This window comes from Cryptotermes secundus, unplaced genomic scaffold (genome assembly GCF_002891405.2).
Source record: "Cryptotermes secundus unplaced genomic scaffold, Csec_1.0 scaffold417, whole genome shotgun sequence".
Taxonomy (NCBI): domain Eukaryota; kingdom Metazoa; phylum Arthropoda; class Insecta; order Blattodea; family Kalotermitidae; genus Cryptotermes; species Cryptotermes secundus.
Genome location: NW_019739949.1, coordinates 572,385 through 596,171, shown reverse-complemented (window position 1 = coordinate 596,171; position 23,787 = coordinate 572,385). Strand labels below are relative to the sequence as shown.

The following is a 23,787-nucleotide window of genomic DNA, read 5'->3' as shown; positions in this document are numbered from 1 at the left end:
GGCTTTGGAAAACTTGGAACCTGAGGTGGATGTTAATAAAGCTGGGGAAACTATTAGAGAGAATATCAAAATTTCTGCCAAGGAGAGTCTAGGTTATTATGAACTGAAGAAGCATAAGACATGGTTCGATGAAGGATGCTCAAAATTACTAGACCAAAGAAAGCAGGCCAAATTGCAATGGTTACAGGATCCAAGGGAAATAAATGGGGCTAATCTGAAAAATATAAGACGTGAAACCAGCAGGCATTTCAGGAGCAAAAAGAGGGAATATCTGAAAGACAAAATTGATGATATCTCAACAAGCAGTAAGAACAAGAACATTAGAGACTTGTATAGAGGAATAAATGACTTTAAAGGGAAAGAGACCAATGGGAAGACCAAGGCGTAGGTGGGTGGTCAATATTAAAATGGATCTTAGAGAGATATTATGGATTGGGTTAATCTGCCTCAGAATAGGGACCAGTGGAGGGCTTTTGTGAACATGGTAATGAACCTTCGGGTTCCATAGAATGCTGGGAAATTCTTGAGTAGCTGCAGATTTGGCTTCCCCTCAAAATGGGCTCAGTTCCATAAGTAAGTAAGTAAGTAAGTAAGTAAGTAACAAACATGCTAAATGTGATTGAAAGAAACGGCGCCGACTGTATGTCGAGATCTTTACCCACCGCGTTGGCAGCACAGGCGCACCGAGCAGGACAGTGTTATTAGAGGGACAAATACCAAACAATGAGAAGCCCCTAAGATTGCTGGGAGGAATACGAAGGCTAACGTTTTCCAACAACGACAACAATAACTATACAAGGTGGCGCTGACAGTGCATCTACGTGTATTAATATCGTTACTGCATTAACTGGCTGTTCTACGTTTTCTGCGAGGTAGAAAAACTGCATATTTTTAAATGAATTTTAGACTTCACAGGACCGACGCTGTAAGTTGCGCAAGGCAAATAGACATTCCAGCTTCAGGAGAAGGCAGTAACGCCATCTCTCTGCGCAGCTCGGAAGTATCAACGTTTCTCACAGCTGCTCTGGTATACGAGAACATGTCATTCGGTATGGATCGTACTGAAAGTTGTGAGTACTCACTTCTGGGATGTGACGCCGTGTAATCTGGTAATCGTTTACCGACTCTTGGAGGAAATCGCTAAACCTTGATTCAGGATTGAAGAGTAGACTAAGAAGGCAACAAGCAATAATTAAGAATGGTGTTGTTTGACTTCCTCTTCGACTCTAAAAATGAGGTAAAGGTTTCCTTCGAAACGCCGGTGAACCTCTACCGAACTACACGGCGACACGTCCGAACAGGTATCAGCACACTTCATAATCGCCGCTGTAAGCTTCCCAAATTCAGCATCTTGAAAGTGGCTCTGTAAACAGCTGAACCGTTGGCTCCCTGCTGAATGCTGACATTTGTGTCTCTTAGTCCTCACATCCTTGGAGTACCTGACTCTTGACTCCATCAGCTACACAGAAGTGTTTCCATCTCTGGTTTAGCATTAATTTTCGGACATAGTTCTACGTCACTCTGTTACGTGGTTCTGAGATGTGTTTTGGCTTTCTGGCGTTCAGCGTCTCGCATTAACTTTTACAGCACTGTGGTTACCGCGGTCGCCTGTTCGCCAGTGGCGACTGAAAATGTCCAACTGGTAAATATTTTCACGTGTATTAGTGACTATAGACGGGGTTTAGATTTGTGAATATATTTATTAACCACTTACAGGTCGTAACTACAAACTACAAACACTGGTGCTGATCTCCACACTACAAATCACTTCACGGTAAGACTTCTCAGTCTGCTTTCACTAGCCTTTACTTGGCAACGGCTCTCCGTAATGGCTATTCCTCTGCAGTGTCTCCACTAGACTTTTCTTTGTAACGAATCTTAGCACTGAACACTAGCTCCAGTTATCTTCAAGATAACTCCTGGGCACGGACCAAGCAGGAAACACAGTCTCTCTATTATTGAGGAGGCGTGTTTATCACGCCGTTGCACAGCAATGGTCGCGGAGCAGACCACATAAAAACGCCGCTCCTCTATTGTTGCGCGCTTGTTCGTTTCCACGAGGAAGTGTTTAGCAAGCAGTTGCTTAGAAACGGGTTGCATAACCCCGTTATATTATTGCGTACGTGTATGTTACGGGCGTTACATAGCAACAGCCGCTTTTTACAAAGTCACCACTTAGCAACGGGTCTATACTCCACAATCTGTACCACATGAAATCTCGATCGTTTCGCGCCCCGGGTACACACGGCTTTACGGTTACGCGGTATATGGAGCGAAGAAACACACCTACACCGATCTGACAGGCCGACCAGCAGTGTTAGTACACTACAGAAGTTGCCAATTAACATGGACCGCCACTGTGATCTAGTGGTCCGAGCTCCTGGCTACAGATACAGAGGTCCCGGGTTCGATTCCCGGAGCTACCGGATTTTCTGAAAAGTAATGGGTCTGGAACGGGGTCCACTCAGCCCTTTGAGAATAATTGAGGAACTATTTCAAGGAAATGGCGGCTCCGGTCTAGAAAACCGAGATTAACGGCCGTGGGGATCCGTTGCACTTACCACGCGACACCCCCTCTCCGCAAAAGTTGGCATTCACTTCGCCGACAAGCGGCGGTCGCTCAGTCGGTATAGTTCGCTTGCGGACCACAAGCCACGAAGTTTGTCTTTGTTTGCCAATTAACATGGCGATTGCTACGACTGGGCTGCAACTACCTCTTGTCTGATTATTCTCTCTCCGGATGTGCGAGCTAGGGAAATGGGGAGGCTAGGAACGGTGTTCCCGAACTGGCTTCACTTCACAAGCATTTCCCGTATGACGCAGGGACAGTGAGTTAATTAACGCACATATTTAGTTCTGTAATCCCTCTTAATATTATAACGTATTAGAGTGACTCTTCACCAATCGTTGCCTGGCAGTGGCTTCAACAGTGGACATCCCCTTACTCTGGGTTGCCAAACTACCCCAGTGCCTCAGCTACAAACTTCGAACAGCAACGGCTCACAAAGTCAGAGCCGCAGCAGTCACTAACCAACCCACTTCCCTCCACTGCACTGCACTGCACTGCACGGCACTGCACTAACTGAACTGTCAAAGTCACATTGCGACTTACCGTCAGTCAGTCTTGGTGTCGATCCCCATCTGGGGCTCATGACTAGATATTTATTACTGTTTGACAGTTACGGTCTTCTTTTGTGGGGCGCCCTCTCTGACGAGAGGATGGGTCTGGCTTTTGTCAGTCATTATCTGCAGTAGTAAATAATTTGTTAACTCGATCGGTCGTGTGATATAGCCTCGGAGTGGACCACATAAGGAACACCTTTTCCAACAATACTTCCATTGTTGCCCGCGGAACGTTTCCTCGCAAAGTTAGTTATCCCGTTGTTTGTTTCGCGGTCGTTGCCTATCAACGGGTCTATATGTCACAATAATAATTTGATGAGGATGTGTGAAGTGTAGTGCACTATACAAAGCTAACAGTTTAAGACTGTCTATTTTGCATGGGAGATGGTATTGAAAACTGGCCTCGATTCTGTGTAAGGCTGGAAAGGAAATGAGCAGAGCCTATATAGCAAACAACACGATTTCCCGCGGTGTTCTCAATAGGTGTTACACTACAACCCATAGAGACACGCTTGTGTTTGCTCCGTGTGAAAGTGACCCAGCCCCTGGAGACTATACTTCAGACAACGCACTGCTTGCGCTACGTGACATTGGCAGTGTGAGCAGCTACTCAGTTGAGTGTGGTCAGTACGTGTTGGATCTCGGCCAGACAGGTGGAGCTGTAAGGCAGTCTCGGAGGTTGCGGAGTGGTCCTTCATGAGAGGTACGAGTAAATTTTTACATCGAATTTTTAGCCCCAAAAGAAACCGGATTTTTGAGGATATAACAGGAAATTTTACGCAATAGTCGCAGATGGTATCAAGCCTCAGACAGCCAAGATCACAAAACCCAGGAACTAGATGGCCAAACCAATGAAGCCAAAGACCAAGCAAAAACAGCGCTGACAAGGACATCACTCACCTCTCACTTGGTTTTACGGTCCTGTAAGAATTCTGTCCTCTTTTGCGAAAGATGACGAGGGAAAGTCAGTAAATATGTCGTCATAAATTGACACAAAACGTAAAACATGTGATATTCGAACCCGAAAAAAAAAGCATTTGTCTCTCGACATATCCTCCACCAACCCTGATACACATGTCCCATCGCTTTACCAGTGCGTCGAAACCAGCAGAAGAGAAATCTTTTGACTCTTTTCTCAGTCATTTCCGCATCTCCGTCTCAAAATCTTCGTTATCAGCGAAACGCCTGCCACCGCTGTGAACCGCTTTACACAACAAGAACTTTCCATCGAAAACAGGAAACATTTCCTAATGAATATTCGTCACATTAAGTCCTTTTGCCCGTAAAAATGCACAGCAGAACTGTGCTCTTTGCTAGTACACTTAAGCACGGTCGCCATTTTGACTACTGAAAGTAGCCTCTTAACATATGCATGCGCGTCTGCTACCTGGACTATGCTGCTACACAGGGATACACATAGAAGACTTATTACTTTCATTACAGCTATTTTACTACTATTTGTGACCTATTTACTGAATCTTACTCGTAGTTACCCTTTGCCTCCACCTCTTCACTATCAGTTATCGTAAATTATTCTCTATATTATGACGCATATACTCACTGCTGCCGGTCACGGTAGCCGAGCGGTCTAAGGCATGCACTGTCTTCGCTCGCTCGGAAGTCGGGATCGTGGGTTCGAATCCCACTCAGGGCATGGATGGTTGTGTGCGTTTTTCTATGTTTGTGTACACGTAGAAGATATATGGACAAATACCGTCTTAAGTGCAACAATTTTATTGTAGTTTTTACTTCTTTTTCCTCCTCCACACTACATGTTTCGGCCCTAAATGGCCATCATCAGGTGTGTATCACTCACGTAACTGTTACACTGCTTGTTAAAAATGTAAAAATCCCAGTCTTTCTAATTGTATAAAATCTTTGTTAATCTACACGCGTCGATTTGATTTTTAAATTAGCACTTTTTAAACCTTAATTCAAGTTAAAATGTCTATAAGATCTTTGTTCTCTTTCTTTTTCAAATTAAAATTTTTCAGGGTACATGCCCTATATCTACGGTGCTGCAGCGGCCACTTCTTGTTTTTATCGCTGTTCATGTGTTGTTCAGTGTAGGCGCTCTCTGTGTGTGTCGCTGCTTATCTTTAATACGTATGCTGTCTGGTGTATTGTGTGCTGTGTTTTAATTTGAAAAAGAAAGAGAACAAAGATCTTATAGACATTTTAACTTGAATTAAGGTTTAAAAAGTGCTAATTTAAAAATCAAATCGACGCGTGTAGATTAACAAAGATTTTATACAATTAGAAAGACTGGGATTTTTACATTTTTAACAAGCAGTGTAACAGTTACGTGAGTGATACACACCTGATGATGGCCATTTAGGGCCGAAACATGTAGTGTGGAGGAGGAAAAAGAAGTAAAAACTACAATAAAATTGTTGCACTTAAGACGGTATTTGTCCATATATATGGTGTGAGTGTAACAGGATGCTGAAATATAATATTGTACACGTAGAAGCTTTGCGACGAGCTGATCACCCGCCCAAGGAGTCCTACCGTATGTCTAAGATCTAGTAAACCGAAGTGAAACTGAGAGTTTCATGGAGGTAGGCCTAGGCCCAAATGAGGACTGTAGCGCCAATGAAAGAAAATACTCATTGCTAGGCAACGACCCAGTATACACTTTTCCAGCGAACACGCAACAATAGGAGATGTGTTCTCTGTGGGCCGTGCTAGGTAACAATAATTCTGACAATAGAAGAAGCGTTGTCTCTGTGGTCTACGCCATGCTGTGCTGGTAACAGGCCAGTGAACACGCAGTTTGACACGTGACACGCGAAGGCCAGCAGCAAATTTAAACGACAGACCCATCCCCTCGTCAGAGACAGCGCCCCAAATCAACAAACACGCAACTGTCTGACAGTAATAAAAGACAGGCTGGCCGACTGACCGTCGGTCACAACATAAGACTCAGTTAAAAGCAGATTAGAGAAATTGAATTGGGCCTTCAGAATTTGTAAGAGAACTGCTGAAAAAAGAATTAGAAGTCAGCCTGTGAAGATTTAGTGTGCGATTAGAATATTTAGTCACAGTGACACTTTTAATTCCGTTACCAGGATACGACTAGTGAAGACTGAGAATCCTAATGCGTGTATAACGGTGAACTGTAAATTGCGTAAATCACTGATAGCGCTTCATTGCTTGTTAAGTACAAGTTGATTGTATAAGGCGTTAATAAATCCAGTTACCAATCCAATCCCCATCTATAGTCACTATTACATACCACAATATAATCTCAGTCTACGTTTTCCTACTTTTCTAATATCTACTGGCTTAATTAAAAAAACGATCTTATCCACTCTTCGATCCATTTTAATCACAACCTCCAACCATTTAGCCTTCCCCTTTTAATTTCCGCTTCCATATCAGCGGTCTAATACGTGGTACAGTCATTAAGTTCGTGGACTGTGGTTTTATCGCATCATATTACAAGGTATTCACCTACACTTACACAGATCCATATCGGCCCTCAAAATAGTTGTCGCTGGCCGCTATGCAAGCCTGCCAGCGTTGATATAGCTGCCGAAAACATTGCTCAAACATATTGGCAGGAAATTCCCGTACGGCGTCTCTTGTGACAATGACGACCTCCTCGGACGACTGAAATCTAAGGCCACGTGGCTTTGCTTTCAAGCGGTGGAAGAGAAAGAAATCGCAGGGTGCGAGATCAGGTGAGTACGGAGGGTGTGGCAAAACGGTGACCTGTTGCCTTGCCAGTTCCTCTTGGGCAAGAACAAAGCGAGGTGCAGGGGCGTTGTCGTGCAGCAACAGCCAATTCTTCCTACGTCAAACGTTTCGCTAGGGGATTTGCCTAGTTACTGGCAAAACTTGATGTTTTCCCATTGTTCAAACTGCCACATTTTCGATTTCCGCCACTTGCATTTAACTGCAGTACACGATAGAAGACGTACCGCTGTAGTGCACTGCAACTGTTGAGAATAGTGGACACAGCGCGACACGATAAAGCACGCGTTCAGTAAACACTTTCCCGCTGTGACGTAACAGCGGGGAAGCTGCTAGGCAACAGGCAACACTATAAGAAGTCAGCTGAGGACCGAGCGTGGCAGTGTGTGTGTGTGTGTGTGTGTGTGTGTGTGTGTGTGTGTTGAGAGAAGCCAGTTGGAAGCCGACGGAAGAGTGTGTGCCGACAGAAGACAGTAGAAGCCGACAGAAGGCTTGACAGAAGTTGACAGAAGCCAGTGGTTAACCAGCACGGACAGTTCTACATTCTAGTGAGAGTAGTTAAAACGAAAGGAGCAGCTGTGAAATGACTTGTTCAACATTTTGTGTTATAGTTACTTGAACTGTATTTACGGCGTTGAGTAATAAAGTGACGTCGCAAGAATACACTCCTGGACGTCTTGTTTCACAACAGCAACGACGCTTTGCGGCCAGTCCACGAACTTATTGACTATGGTAGTAGAATACCTTCAGTTCTTGGTCAGTCCTGATTCTCCACAGTCCTTGCTCAGTACTGATCCTCAAATCTCCCACAGAGTTTTATTTGCCACATATTTAACGTAACTTTATCCTTTTCAGTCTTGGGCCACATTTCACCTCCGTACATCACAACCAGTTTTAACTTTTTTTTTAATAGTCATTCTGCTCACAGTTCTAAAGCTAAAAATATGCTGCAAACATTAACTGCCTGCAATATTTCATCTTGAATACATCACAGTTATAGTATTGTCACGTGCAGAGGTGACTATAGACGGAGTTTGCATTGGTGAATGGATGTATTGAACACTTACAGGTCGTAACTACAAATAAGTATAACACTATCACAATATCCACACTTTACAGTTAACTCGAACATTCAGTCTAGTGTTCTCAGTCTGTTACTAGACATTTCGTAGCAACGGCTCCAACAATGACTATTCATCTGCCTCCGACTCAGTTCTCTTCACAGCATCCCGTACAGAACTTACTCTCAGCTCACTAAGTCAAAGTCACATTGCCACTGACTGTCAGTCAGTCAGTAAGTCTTGGTGTCGAGCCCCGATATTTATTAGTGTTTGGCATTTACGGTCTTGTGTCTGTGGGGCGCCCTCTCTGACGAGAGGACGGGTCTGCCTTTTGTATATGCTGCTGGTCCTTGCCAGTGCAGTCTTTTCTAGGGTCTGAGTCCCTTGGGACTCGATACCATATTTTACTGTCTCAGATTTGAGACTTCCCTTTTCGTCGCCTCTTACTACTCGCAGGGTCACGGTATTCGACCCCGCCTCCACACGGGCAAGCTCGCTAAGCTCCAAACTTCCCAGCTATAATCATTTTGCAGGTACCAAATAGAAAACAGTTCTATTGTTGCGTGCCTGTATGCTGCGGGCGTTACGTAGCAAAGGCCGCTGTTTACAGAGTCACCGCTTACAGACGGGTCTACATGCCACAGTACATAATATTTAAATATTCTGATCAATAAAAAACTATGCCGCTGATGGTGACATGGATGTACTGACAACCATCGTGCAACAGCTTTGACGCGTATGAAGTCTGCAAAGATGGCCGCTTTGCGGTCAATGTGAGAGCTGTCTATGCTCTCGTCAAGGAAAGACAAGGGCCCTCCTTCACTCTATGTACTCAGCATAATTTGCACTTTTCTACATGTCTGATCCATCTTCTCGCCCCAGACGGCAGGCATCAGACTGGGAAGGAAATACAACTCTCTCGATATGCGTCACAGTCCGGTGACGGCTCCGAACAAGGCACGATACCGTGACTACACCTGTCGGCCGCGAGAACCGACAGGAATACAGCGAGTACTCACTGACCTGGGTGTTCAGGGAAAATATATTAATTAATGTCAGATAGAAGAATTATAGAAGAATAGATGTAGAGGGAAAGCCATGGGAGAAGCGAGCGATAACTTATTTTAGGGAAGAGAGAAAGCACACCATAAAATAATATTTAAAGTTCCAGTTCCTGCTTCACAGAGGAACACAATGCCGTTAAAATATCAACCGTCTAGTGATGTTTCGGGAGATAATCCGCCGTTCCTGGTGGTAAAAGGAAGAGTCTTTTAATGTTAAAGAAGGTTGTATATGTTGTCACGTGTTCGTGACTTACAGATGGGTCTTGGGTTGGATGACTGGATTTATTGCCAACTTATATAAACAACTCGGAACTACAGGCAGTTGCAATGCTATTGCTGATCTACACACTATACAGTTCACCGTTACAAACGCGCTAGGTTTCTCAGTCTTCACTAGTCGTATCCTAGCAACGGATTCAGTCTCACTGTAACTTCATATGACACATGAAATCTTCTTTGCACTTTCAAATTCCTTTATTTCCTTATTCTGTAACTGCCAATTCCGAAGACTTGACTCAATTCCTCTGCTACCATGCTCACGTCCTGGCAGGCTGGCGTCTCGAAACTCGACTCTATTCTTCCATTTAACCATATCAGACTTCTGTTCTGTTCTATTCTATTCTTCCAAACTGGACTCTTCTTTATAACCACTTTGCACGGACCACGCAGAAAACACAACCTCTCTATTGCTATGAAGACGTGTTTACAGCGCCGTTGCATAGCAACCTAGCAACGGAGGTTACTCGACTGTTGCTTGCGTATTCGTTGTCGCGGTAATGTGCTTTCCGAGCTGTTGCCTAGCAATGAACTTCTATTCTGACTTCATTATTCCGGCTTTCGGGCGTCATGTCACAATATAGTTACAAATGTGTAAGGCTGGACATAATGTTACCAGGATTCTAAAAGCTGACAAATGTAAGCTGAACATATTAAATTTGAACTACATCAAAGCAAAATTCTGGGGGTTGAGATGAATAATATGATTACTACATGGCCTAATGGATGTGCCGCTGTGTACTTTGGCAGACAGGTTTCGGAAGAAACTCTCTCATTCTTCTACTCTGAAGGTGGAGGTAGCAGATTCCTATGAAATATTTGTACGGCGTGATCTCGCGGAATAACATGACCTCAGTTCGTCATTCGACTCATTCTAACCATATTAGAACAGACTGGCTAACGTGATGTTTGGAGTTCTTATGCCGTGTACGTAACGAACATACTGCTTCCATCTCCAGAGTAACATTCATATTGTAACATGTAGCCGTTTCTAGGAAACGGATTGGCAAACGCGTTGCAACGGTGATACGATTCTTGGGCAAACCATCGTTCCATGGATACAAAAATGGAGGTTGTAGACTCCTGGAGTCCAGAACGTTACTGCGTGATTAGTATACGTTTCCATGGAGATAGTTTCCTAGAGACCAACTCAGTACAAAACAAAGATTTCCGCAGCAACGAATAAGCGCACAACAATAGAGGAACTGTTGGAGGTGATGATTTCTGTTCGGTCCTTCCCGAAGTTACAAAGGCAGGACACGTGAGAACGCTATGAGCTGTTCAGGATTTCGGTCGTAAGTTATTCGTCATGCGTAATTCATTCGTGAAGCAGACGTGAGTGATTCGTTCTTCGTCATTCGTCATGCGTAATTCATCCGTGAAGCAGAACCAAGTCAGTCCAGTAGAAGGAAGCCTAGAAGAGAAGCCTGTCGCAGTCCAGCCAGAATGGAGCAAGTCATAGCCAGTCATTGGTTGTGAGTTCTTGTAATTGGTTGTGATTTCAAATGAGTATAAGGAAAGTGTCAATAAATCCGATCATCCGATCCAGAGCCCATTATTATTAGTCACGGAACCCCGGATACGTGACAATATATGGCATGACGTCATCATCACGGCCGTGAGAACTTCAAATCTCGCATAGTTATCGTCAGTACGGAGACTACTTAACGACCAAAGATTTAAGCCCTCAAGAACATAAATGAAACTAAAATGTTCCCAAAATCTTCTACCACGAAGATAGAGACAGAAGGTTCATACGAATCGTTGTTAAGATCTATCAGCGTACATTATACTCGTATTTCAGCAGATTGCAGTCCTCGTGTTAACTTGCACTTTCTTGCTGTTTACATGTTTGTTTATGAAATCGATCTCGCGAGCATCAGCTGTAATTTTCCTACAATGTTGTTTTTCTTGTTGACTGCAGAATCTGATGACCATGATCCCAGACTGCTGTTTACATGAGATATATTTAGCGCATGTCTACAGCTTTATCTCTGATCTTCTGAACCCACGGATCAATTTCTCGTGTACATTACACAAAACTTGAAGTATCTCTGGAGGCAGCAAGCCTTAGCCAATGTTCTCCGAATTCCTCTGGCCTCTTATTTAACTCTTTGAAGCTTGAAAGTCATTGTCGTCATCATCTTCATCTTCAACTTCAACTTCATCTTCATCTTCTTCATCATCTTCTTCTTCTTCTTCTTCTTCTTCTTCACTTCATGGTACAGAAAATCGAGCCTGTTCCTACTTCACATATTCATCTCGTCTTTCTCAGGATCTTCCTTTGTTTCGGCGTACTTTTTTTTTATCGTAGATTCTATTTCGGTATTCCTTCATTAGCCATTCTATCCGGATGATTTAATCAGTTCTGTTTAATCAGTTCTGTATCGTTCCGTTTCTTAGCTAACGTCTTCATTCTCCGTACAGTCTAGTATAATGGAACTTTTAACTGTTCTTAAGTATCTCATCGCCACTGACTGCATTCTATGTGTCTCTTGCTTTAACCGTCCAAGATTAGTCCATCTACAAGAGAGACAAACAGCCGGCACACTGGTACGCCAAATTATCCAGGGTCTGGGAAGTGCTCACTAGTCTGATTTTTCAGCGAAAGAGTTAATTCACGTTAGGTAATACTGTGAGTGCTTGTAGACCACGGCTGTGAAAATTTTATTTTCTTGCTAATTTTCAGTTGCATAATCTGGATAAGAAATTTGGGGCTTCAAGGATAGGTGGTTTAATTTTGATGAATTTAAATCAGGAATGCTGCGAGGGAAGCAAGTTCATCTAATTAATTGCTGAAAATTCAATTCTTTTCCGTCTTACAGACTAATCTGTTAATGCGGCTTAGACAAATGGCCCCTCTTTCTTTCCGATAATCACACAAGACATTCGCGAAATCTTGGATCAAAATGCAGAATATATAGTAACTGCTTGGCTTTAAATGTTACGTACAATAATTTGATTTACATAACGACTTCGTTTATTCTCTGATCACTAAACGCTTACAGATCTGTTACGCATTTGTTCAAAGATCGTAGTTCTTTAGCTACTACTTTTTTCCTTGGCACTACAGTCCCACTGGGCCTAGGCCTACCTCCGTGAAGTTCTCCGTTCACTTCAGTTTTTCTAGAGCTTACACATTCGGTAGGACTCCTTGGGCAGGTGATCAGCTCGTCGCAAGGCCTCTACCTGTACACACACATAAACTAAACATCCATGCCCTGAGTGGGATTCGAACCCACGATCCCGGTTTCCAAGCGAACGAAGACAGTTCATTCCTTAGACCTCTCGGCTACCGTGACCGGTTTTAGCTGCTACTGACATTCCTAATTTCCTGATATCCCTGGTTTTACAAAACAAATGTTAAAAGGGGCCGATATCATGAACAAATTGTCTAAGGAGCTTGTAGTGTTCGAGCTCCTGAACACTAGGAACTCGACTTCGAGTTCTGTTCGAAGCATGAATATAAGTGCGCGTCTTTAGGCGAATTCGAATCCCGGAGGAGCGTCACTCAATATGGCACTGTCCGTCCGTCTGTATGCATGTAACTGCTTGAGAACTGCTGAACACATTTTCATGAAATCTGAACTGTTGGAGTCTTAATTGATCTAAACATTCCAGTTTGGGTTAAAATGGGATGACGATAATGGGCACTTCGTAAGAAGGGAAACAAGAAGGAAGTTTGGAAAAAAAACTTTGAAAGAAATTAAGTTTCCCGGCAAGATTAGCCCGCACATTCGCTAAACATTCGCTAAGCATTCATGAAAACACTCTCAGCTCATTTTTTAACGGGCATCATATTAATTTCTTCATAATGTATGTATGTTCCTCTATTGTACAGTGTAGTGCTTCCATAACTTTCTTTGCAAATTATGGAAAATCATTTGACTCGATGTTCATTAAGTAAACATGAAAGTCCACGAACAGTAATCATCAGGCAGCTTTATGCTGCATTAAATGTACAGAATATAGGAAAGTAGTTAATTCCTGTCAAAAAGTTCAATGAAAAGTCTTATTTCAACGCTATCCCCATTGTCCGCGTTCTCGGCAAGAGTCAACAGGCAAACATCATCGAATTTAATCTTACACCAAGATAAAAACTATGTACATTTGTTACCGAAAGATTCGTCGAGGCCGCTTGACGATCAACGTCATTTCTCAGACACCGAATACAACTATAACTACACTTGTATATATATATATATAACTGTATATATAACTATAACTATACTTGTATATCCTCTGTAAACGCAAGCGAACTCTCGTACACCGAACTTGCATTTTTATATAATTCCATAATGTCTTATGTTCTCTGGTGTTCAAATCATGGTCTTAGATGGGTGTGCGTACAGATCTACGTAACACGTAGGCTATTTGGCCTATACACGTACGAGTATATGACATATTAGATATAGAGATACTTTTATTCGCCTGGATAATTTTAGAGTAGCAGGCGATAAAGAGATTAAATATGTAAAAGATAATATAAGCAAATATGGACTTCCAATTATACTTTCAAATTATACACCTTGGCCATTCGAACATTAATATTTACCACTGAAGTATGGGCATTGAAGAAGTGGCAACAAAGAAGATAAACTGCAGAAAATTTATTTAGCAGAAATTAAAAGACCAAATTAGTACTACAAGGATTATAGATGAACTAAAGAATAGAATTGCTAATAACAGAAATGGTTGCAAACGCCATGTGTAAAGACGAATCTCACCTTATACGAAAACAAATTCATATACGTGTATAGCGTAAATAAGATCTAAAAGTCAGTGACGACGGTACATCAGTACAAGTAGGTTTCTGGACATTAGCCATTGTCCTGTTTACACAACAAAACGCAACGTTTCGGTGACTGCATTCTCTTTCCGTCTTCGGGAAAAACCGACTCAGTTGGGCCCAATCGATAGAGCTAGTCCCTATCTCCAGTTTCCGAAACGTTGTGTTTTGTAATGTAAAGAAGACGGTGTTTTGAGAAAAAGACAGGACGATGGATAACGCCCGGAAACATATAGAGTAGGTGCGTGAAATCTGAGCGGCTAGAGACCGTTATTGAGAAGAGACAGAGACCTAACAAAAAGACATGGTGATCTGCGCCTGCGCACAGCGTAACAACTTCCTATGAGAATCCTTAACAAGCGATGAAAAATGTGACGTAGGTCGCCCTGTCACACTTTGTGCGCCAGCAATAACAAGAGATGGTTTATGACTGTGTGTGCGTTCTGTTCATGGGAACGCTTGATTTTCATATATTTACATAGGCAGAAACTGCTCCGTTTGGGGGATAAAACTGACCCAGATGGTGTAGGGATAATGATGTGTACTCCTACTTCGGAGGTGATCGTTTCGTATCTCGGCCAGGACATCGGCTATACTTACTGAGGATTTTCTTGGTTTTCCTCAGTCCTTTCAGGATATCACTTCAATTAGGACACCGTGGCTTCCTTCCAAATCCTTTCCAATGTATCATTAATCAGTCATTCTAAACAAACTTTGATTTAGGAAGGACTTCAACCTGTGATGTGCAGAAACAAATATTGAAGACGGGGCAGACCAACTGACAGAGTGAGTGAGACAGACAGCTGGCATGTGGAATCGTGCTAGCTTTGTCTCTCAACTTAAGCGCGTTTAGCCAGTAGCTGCTGCCCTAAAGAAGGAGGCAGCAGCTTCCTCCGAAACGTTGATACTTATCTACCAATAAAGGACGTCTTATTCCAGAAGGAGAGTCAGTTTTCCTGGGGGACAGACAGAACACCTTACATACTTACTTTCGAGCCGCTGAAGACTACTTTCCTGATTCCACTACAAAATCCGGGAAACAAAAATATTTTTAAAGAGCACTTTTAATTTTGGGTAAAAATATTTTAAACATTTACTTGTTCTTTAATTTAGGATTTTTCTAAACGAAGTGGGGAAGGGGTGAAAGATACCTAGCTTGCCACAACCAACCCTTGACTTTCTGGCGCCCATAAGATGTGAGGAAGTCAATCAGTAAGAAGCCCTACATCACGATTGGCTCTTGACACATGTTTCGACATCATTTTGTAATAACATGGAACCAACTGACCAATCCCTGAATAACATCCGAACTTTGTACAGAGTATGTAACATTGCTTACCGTTTTATAAGCACGCACAGTATTGTCGTCATTCCCAGAAAGATTGCTGTGCAGGTCTGTGTAGATGTCCACTGTTCACTTACTTCACTCTCAGTCCGGGAGCAGTCGCCTTGTTTCACTTTCGTCTGTGGGATGATCTCGTGTTGCCTCACTTACTTGTCTGCGCAAAAACAACAGTTAATTACAATGAAACAACTACGAAACGCTGAATGAGAGTGAAGACCTATCGTCACGGCGCAGTGGATCATATGATTCAGAGAATCACAGAAGGAAACGAACGATCCAAGTGGCAGTGCACGAAGGTTGCATTGCCTGCTGGTACCGGTAAATATATTTTACCAGGGATTATTTTTATTTTATTTTATTTTGATCTTATTTAACGACCCTCTCAATAACTTGGACCAGAGTATAATTTTTACTTCTCCTTCATCTTGTATTTTAATGTGTTATTTTTATTACGTATAAAAACTGAACACATTATTTGGATGTGATGCCTGATATTACACATGAGTAACCGTTCAGATAGTAATGACTGCTGCATATACCACCTGCTTTAGCATCAAGAAATTATGTATTTTGCCCACACAGTGAATTTCCATAGTTGATTTTTTCTCACAAAAAAAAAGATTATTCCCTAAACGTGATTAACCGCTTGATATTTGTAACTGAGATGCTATATGTTTTCTGCAAGGGCGGAACAGATATTTTTAAAATATTATTTAGATGAAACTGATGTCTTACCGTGGGGCGGGAAAAGAAGGAGAAAGATAAGATGCATAACAGATTTTGTTCTCATCTTTGCTGACTTATGACAACAGCAAATTCCCATTAACTCAAACATCGGAAATATACTGAGCTTTTCAAAATCCTTTAAAATAGAAAATATCTGTGCCTGAAATAAAACACATTGTACTTCCTCAAATCAGTCACTGCTAATTGAAAATTTTTTTGATATAGTATGAAACGAAATGCAAACAAAATATAATTCATTCGTCAGTAAAATGTAATACCTGCATCGTGTATTGAGGTGTCGGGTGCGAATTTCATTCGAAACACCGATGGTGCTGACTAACAAATTTTGGGGTTTTCTTCAGTCCATGCAAATACCGAGACAAACACAGATTAGGTCACGATCTCTTCGTATGAAACTCCTTCTGATTCATTTTTAATCATTCTATCATTCGACCCAATAAAGTCCGATTTCCTGACAGCGTACTTAATACACCATAAATAAATAAAAAATAAATTAAGGTAAAAGGTAAATGTGTCCCTCTGCTTAACTGATTAAGCACTACGCTATGAAGGCATATGGGGGAACGGATGTATAAATCCATATTTCCTTGACCTCGGTACTAGCTGGAGGTGACTGGTCAGCTTCACACTCCGGCTGCTTTACCCCAGGGGAAAGAACCTCCGGTACTCATTGGATGGGAGGTTGGGTGAACCCCAGAGCCGGTCTAGACGACGTGGAAAAGAGAAAATTCTTGACCTTACCGGGACTCTTAACTCCGACCTCTCGGTCGTCCAGTCCGTAGGTACTCGCTATACTGACTGCGCTATCCCGGCTCATAAATAAATAAATTATTAATGTTGGGATATGGGTGTTCGTCTCTTGACTCCTGTTTCGAAACAAATCTGTAGAGCCGAAGAGGACGGAGCATGTAGAATTTTGAATATGGTGTAGGATTTGAGGTTCCATCAGAGATTGTTAAGAGCAGTTCTGTCTTCTGGAACATAACATCGAGTTGTCCGTTGAAAGTCAAACGACATTTCGGGAGTGTATTTCGCCTTCCTATTGAGGGCCGAAGAATAAGCAATGCAAGTAACCAGCATGAAGCAGTTAACAAGCAGACCCTGAATATGGGGGAGACGTGTTCCTCTGAAACGTGATTTCACTCTAAGAGATTCAAAGTCTCTATATCCCAAAAGACAGAACTCTTTGAATATCACAGACGTATTCGGACAGTCGTTTACTGGCCAGGAGTCATGAATGCCGCCAAATATGAAGCGTGTTTTCATGTAAGAAAGTTTCTAGAAAATTTCCTTAACAAAAAACAAGCAAACATTTTTTTCTTCTGCGGAAAGATGTCCAAAATGAGAATGATTCAGGTAAAGCTTGCTACAACTCAGTCCAGAACCTTTTGTCTTCTCGTCTGCTGTCCAAAAACATAAAAATTAGAACACACGAAACTTAATTTTGCCTGTGGGTCTGTATGGGTGTGAAACGTGGTCTCTGATATTAAGGGAGGAACACAGACTGAGAGTATTTGGGAACAGGGTGCTGAGGAGAGTAGTGACAGGAGGTTGGAGAAAACTACATAATGAGGAGCTTCATAACTTGTACTCTTCGCCAGGCACAATTAGAGTGATCAAGTCAAGGAGGATGAGATAGGCAGGGCATGTAGCACGGATGGGGAAGAGGAGGAATGCATATAGGATATTTGTGGGAAAGACGGAAGGAAAGAGACAACGGGGAAGATCAAGACGTGAGTGAACAATATTAAAATGGATCTCAGATAGGTTTTGATGGTATAAATTGGATTTATCTGGCTCAGGATATGGGTCAGCGGAGGACTCTTGTGAACATGGTAATTAACATTCGGTTTCCATAAAATTCTGGGAATTTCTTGAGTGGCTGCACGATTGGCGGCTTCTCAAGAAGGGCTCAGCTCAATGAGTGATGTCCAAAATAATAATAGAAGGAAGAAGAGACATGTTCAATATTGCCTCTATATTTTGTTAAAATAAACTTCTTAAATGTACCCACATTCAATTACTTCAGACGTTCTGGAAAATCTCATACGTTTAGACTAAGGCACAGTAATTGATAGAATAATAATATATACCAGATATTGCTTCTATGGGCCGGGAAGCAAACTTCAACATATATTCTTTCTTTAACTGACACCAGAGCATCACATTAGCTACCACCTAGTTCACCAATAAGTGACAGAGACAGGCCTACATTTCTTTCAGGCACAGTTTTACCCAATTTAACATTTTGTGGTTAATGATTTGGACCTCAGATTAAAAATGAGCACTAACAGAACCAAAAAATTTCATCAGTACCTCTTATTTCGACATTACCACCATAAACCTTATGCTCCATCTATTTCCCATATACAGTTAACAGCCTTGCTTTATGTTAATTTGCAGCTGGATTTTATTCTGAACGAACTCAGATGCAACGAATTGACAGAATCTTCAAAATCATTCCAAATCTATCGGCGATTTCCACACTCATCCCTTCCGCTATCCCATTCTTATCCTAGGGTGGTTCCAGGTTCACCTGCACTTTATTTATTTATTTATTTATGTTTTACAAAAAGAAAAATTTAACAAGACTCACTCCTCTCTCGCTTTTCTCCCTATTTCCCCTTTACACTGATACATTTTACCACAGTTCTGCAAGTTACTGACACAAGCAGCATAAAATATTGTATCCTTATTGCGTAACCAGTTCATGACAACGCGTCACAGTCCATAATCAGCCTGAAATTTCTGTCCTCCTAGGCGCACATTCATTGGTCCAAAATATTGAAGACCACTGGGAGTTATGTAAGAAATCAGAGATATAAAAAAGTGATTCATGATTCTCCCAACACATTGTTGCTAATCTGCTTTCGTCAAATTTACTGTATGTGAACAAGCGATGATCTTCTTTGACAGCTTCCCAAGTATTTTCTTCCAAATCGCTTGGTACACATCATTACGAAACGAATTACTTAGTACTGTACAATGATTGTTGCATAATGTGCAAGAAAATCAACATGAATCACTCCTTCTGAATCCCAAAACACATTTGTCATGATCTTGCCAACTGAAAGTTGTGTCTTGAATGTTTTGGGCCTTCAGAAAATTATTGTATCAACTACAGACACTTGCATGTAACAGGGTCCCTTCTCCATACTCAGTGTTTAACCTACCAAGAACTTTCGCTGGTTTCACTTGCTCTTTCACTAGGAATCTCCACGATACTACACTGTTCTACACTAAGAGTGACACCATCTCGTACTGGCTCTAATGCGCAAGCGCAGTGCGTATGGCCACCTGCCAGGCAGTGATTGCAGCGATTGCAGCGCTGCTATCAATTGCCCATAAAAAAAGGTAAAGCTAACCCTATAAGAGGGCGTGAAGGCCCATAGGTTTGTGAGACATCGAAGCTCCGACATTCTCTAGACAATCGGTTCACAGATGGCGGTGAGGTTGTCAGCTTTATGCCCCGGCCGCCCTTTACCCCCAAGAAGATACCTGATACTCATTTCTGTAAAAGGCTGAGTCGACCCCAGGGCCATAGTGCGGCTGGAAGGATTCGATCAATTGAAGAATCTAAAGATCTCGTCCGGAATCGAATCCGTGACCCTCCTGCTTGTAGCGTAGTGCCTCAACCAATACGCTACCTCTTCCCATGTCCATGTTTTCGAGAAAAAATAAAGTCCAGGTTATTAACCTTGCTTCACCTACGTACATTAAACCACGATTTCAGTGGAAGTAAACCTTATTAACAGCAGCATTTATTTTCTGGGAAGTTGGAGATTGAAATACAGACTGAAGCACGAAAACTGCTCATTCTCGCGTGGCAGTCCTATCCGCAGCTACTAACTATAATCACTTCTGCATCGCGGGGGAATAAGGACAGTCACAGAAAAGAAACTTTAGGATTTATGTGCCGGTTCATGAGTTTATACATTCTAGATCAACATATGAAGTGAACTCTGATTATCAACGAAAAATAAGTAGGTCAGATTCGTAAGGGAAGTAACAGAAAATACAATTAAGAATCTGTCTGTTACTGTTTGGTTCAGAAACCGGTTCCACTCCGTCAACTTTTAACATTTTAACTCTTTGACTATCAGTTTTCACCACAGAATTGCCTTTCAGAAATGCTAGGTCTCTTTTAGGGTTAATGTCATTATGTAATTCCCCTAAATGACTTTCAGTTGCAGGCTTGTCCTTCCGCTGAACATCGACATGTCATCTATTGACAGATTCGCTGTACTATTTGATTAAATACGAGCCCATCCCTTCAGCCGCTGCAATTTTAATGCACGTACTCCTAACTGATTTCATCGGTTCGTGCCATGCAAAGAATGCAAACATGTACAAATTTATATTGCTTATTATATATCGATATTTTTAGATAAATATCGTAGTTGGAATAAAAAATACGATATTTGGTTCTGTAAAAGTAATGACTAGAAAAAGCTTACTGAGAAAGGCATTAGAACTGGAAGAGACTTATGGAAGGCCCAGAACAATATGGCTTAGCCAGACACCGGAAGATATCAGAAAGAGAGGAAATAGTGGGCAAAACATTAAGAAGAAATGGTAAAATAAGACAGAACAGATGGTAAATGTTTCTTCGATTGACCATATAGAATTGAAATTATGCAAGGAAAAAGAAGCAGTTCTGGGAAGAACTAACCTGTTGCTTTCTTCTCACTCTAGTTTTAGTTAACTGACAAATACTATGATTTATGCTAACCGTCCTACAGTGCACACACTTTTTCACCTTACTCTTCCCTTTTGCACTACATGTTTCAGCACTAATGTGCCATCTTCAGGTGCGTTTTCTCTATGCACGTCTAACTACTGCATTGCATGCCCTGATGTCTTCGTAATAAAATGACTAAAATTTATATTCGTCATATATAATAATAGATTTTAAATATTAAAATTTTCAGGATTCGTCATCCTTACGTCTTATCTCAATACGCGAATCACGCCAATCCTCCTCTGTGGGAGTACTCTTCCTACATTCATGTGTATCTGTAACGTGAAATTGTTATTCATTAATACCAAATTCTGACTTTTATCTATTACGTGTGGTTTTATAATGTTTAATACTCACTGTGCCCTTTGTTGTGTCTTGCTCCTGTGACTGCGTGCATTATACTACTGGATATGTGTGTGTGTGTGTGTACTGTCTTCATTTTGATTGAGTTATGACGTTGTGGCGGTAGGTGGTGGGGTGTTGTTATGTTGTTCTGTGTAAATAGTGTGTAATTCGTGAAATATTGGGTTATATATTTCTTTATTTATATTGTTCATTTGCGTGTTTTTCTTTGTCGTTCTGTATATATGATAGTTTTCCAATGTGTTTAAGTATTGCCCTTTCTTATTTGTTGCTATGATATTCATAGTGTTTTCTATAGTACCATATATGCATGTCCTGTTCTGAGTATCTGAGTGTTCTGAGTATCCTGTATTGCTGTTATTGTGTCTTATGTCATGTATGTGTTCTTTTTAAATTTCCTCCCAGTTTGTCCTATATATTCCATGGGGCAATCTAGGCATTTCATACTATATATGCCACTATTGTTATATTTATTTATTCGTGGTCTTGATTTTAATATATGTTGTAAATTGTTCTTAGTTCTAAATGCTATTTTTAATTTTGTGTCTCGAAATATTTTTGTTATATTTATTGTTTCTTTTCATATATGTGTGAATGTTGCCCATTTCGTTTTTTGTCCTTCTGAATTGTCTGTAATGTTCTGCTTTTTTGCAATGTTTTGTTTTCTGTTATTTATAGTTAGTTTTGTAATTATATCTGTGTTGTACTTATTATTTATAAGTATGTTGTTTATAGTATCTATCTCATTATCTTTTGCTATCTTGGTAATGGGGTAGTTATTTACTCGATCTGTGAGGTATTTAATACCAGATATCTTGTGTTCATGTGGGTGACATGGGTCACTTGGTATTATTATGTCCACTGCTGTGTGTTTGCGGTGGACTGAGAATTGTAACTTTTCCATTTCTCTATATATTCCTATATCTAAGAAATTTTTAGATTTATGGTTCTCTTTCTCTATTGTGAAATTTATCGTTGGCCGCAGTGCAACAGGACGCTAAAATATAACAGTCTTATATCTTGCTAAAATTGTTGCACTGTATGTCAAAATTTCGTATGGCGTGTGAACGCGGTATTTCCTTATTAAAATAAATTAACCTTAATTAAACTATGTAAATTAGCATCACAGTATTTTCCTTATGATCGTCGTCCTCTCTTCTCACGCCGTCTCAACCGGTCTCAAGTACCACCATATTATGACAGGATCAGTATTGTTACCTTCCTTTGCAGAAGGTAATTTCGCAAAATTAAAACGTACAATCATGCATTACGTCGGACGAACGCACCCACTTCAGATGACGCGAGGAACTAATCGAATATGACATATCATGGACAAGATATAAGACACCTGATGATGGCCGTATACAACCAAACCTTGTAATATGGTAGAAGGGTTACTATATAATAAGTTGTATCTAAGACTGAAATATATGTGAAATAAATGCTACTTTAATGCAACTGGGTGCCTAAATACAATATTAGGAAAATGAAACATTGGGTGCATCCGTTTTTCTGTGACAATTTAAACTGAGGAGCTTATATTGTTTCGAAAGAACTTAACCTTGATCCAGACTCCTTCGTCTCATGAGAAATTATTTTCGGAGCCAAATCTGTTTTGACCTGCTTAGCATAGTCTGAGTCACGTCTGTCATATACGGTTACAGAACAGCTGATTCTAAGAAACCACGCGGCAACGCAATTGTAAGAAGACTGGCATGCTCCGTTACCTGGAAGTTGAGTTTCTCAGTCTCTCCGTGAGTTGCGTTGCCGTATCCTCAATTTGCGCTGCTCTATTCACTAACATGGGTTCAACTCAGGCTGATAACAATTCTCGGAAATCGCGGTTGCTTTGCGGTTGCCAGTTTCCATGGTGTACCTTCGTCCTTATTGTCCATACCGAATGAGCCATGACGTGTCCTCCGACTGATAAACCAGCTAGCTGTGAAAGATCCGCTGTTATCCGCTTTCTTCGCGCTAAAGCATGAGTGGAGTGGAAATCCATCATGAATTATGCGCGGCGGTTTACGCCCAAAATGTAATGAGTTAAGGAACTGTACAGTTGTACTATTTAAAAGTGACAGTCCTCCGACGCGAAGTAGGAGAAGTATTGGTAGTGACGGGGAGAGCTCCAGCATGCTGACTAGTGTGGAAGGGAAATGCAGTACAGGCGTTCTCAAAAGGAAATAATTTCTTACCGCACTGTGTTGCATAGTGTTGGCGGTTTAGTCTCGTTGATGTTCACACAACCGATGTTAAGTTTTAAGTGCTGAATGGCAGACTATTATGCACTATACACTATTATACACTTTTCACTCTTATATACATGAAGAGTTTATTTACAAATTACACAGGTCTATTCTAACACCGGCAATATCCGCATAGAAATCATCTCCACATGCCTGTCCTTCCTTGTCACCACCAGATGAATCGGAGCTATCATCAGAACTGTCATCACTATTACCGCCAACATGGAAGACGAACTCCCGTCCTGCGTCCAAAAGGCCTTCCCAAGCCATTAATTGTTGCTCAATGTTCCTTACATGTTGGCACCTACGTTGCCATTTTTCTGCAGTTATGGA

At 41.4% G+C, this 23,787-nt stretch overlaps 1 protein-coding gene across 2 annotated transcripts in view; it reads right to left on the bottom strand.

Moving 5' to 3' along the window:
- Positions 1-19,355, bottom strand: part of LOC111872108 (phosphoenolpyruvate carboxykinase [GTP]) — a 177,024-nt gene extending 157,669 nt beyond the window's left edge. The window contains exons 1-2 of one of the 2 annotated variants that reach the window (XM_023865681.1): positions 19,278-19,355; positions 15,352-15,511 (exon numbers count right to left, since the gene is read on the bottom strand). In XM_023865681.1, the coding sequence (XP_023721449.1) occupies positions 15,352-15,383 (32 nt within the window). In that variant the 5' untranslated portion in view covers positions 15,384-15,511; positions 19,278-19,355. Of the gene's footprint in view, positions 1-15,351; positions 15,589-19,277 lie in introns of those variants that run through there. The other variant, XM_023865682.2, reaches the window with a different exon arrangement.
- Positions 19,356-23,787: the final 4,432 nt, after the last annotated feature.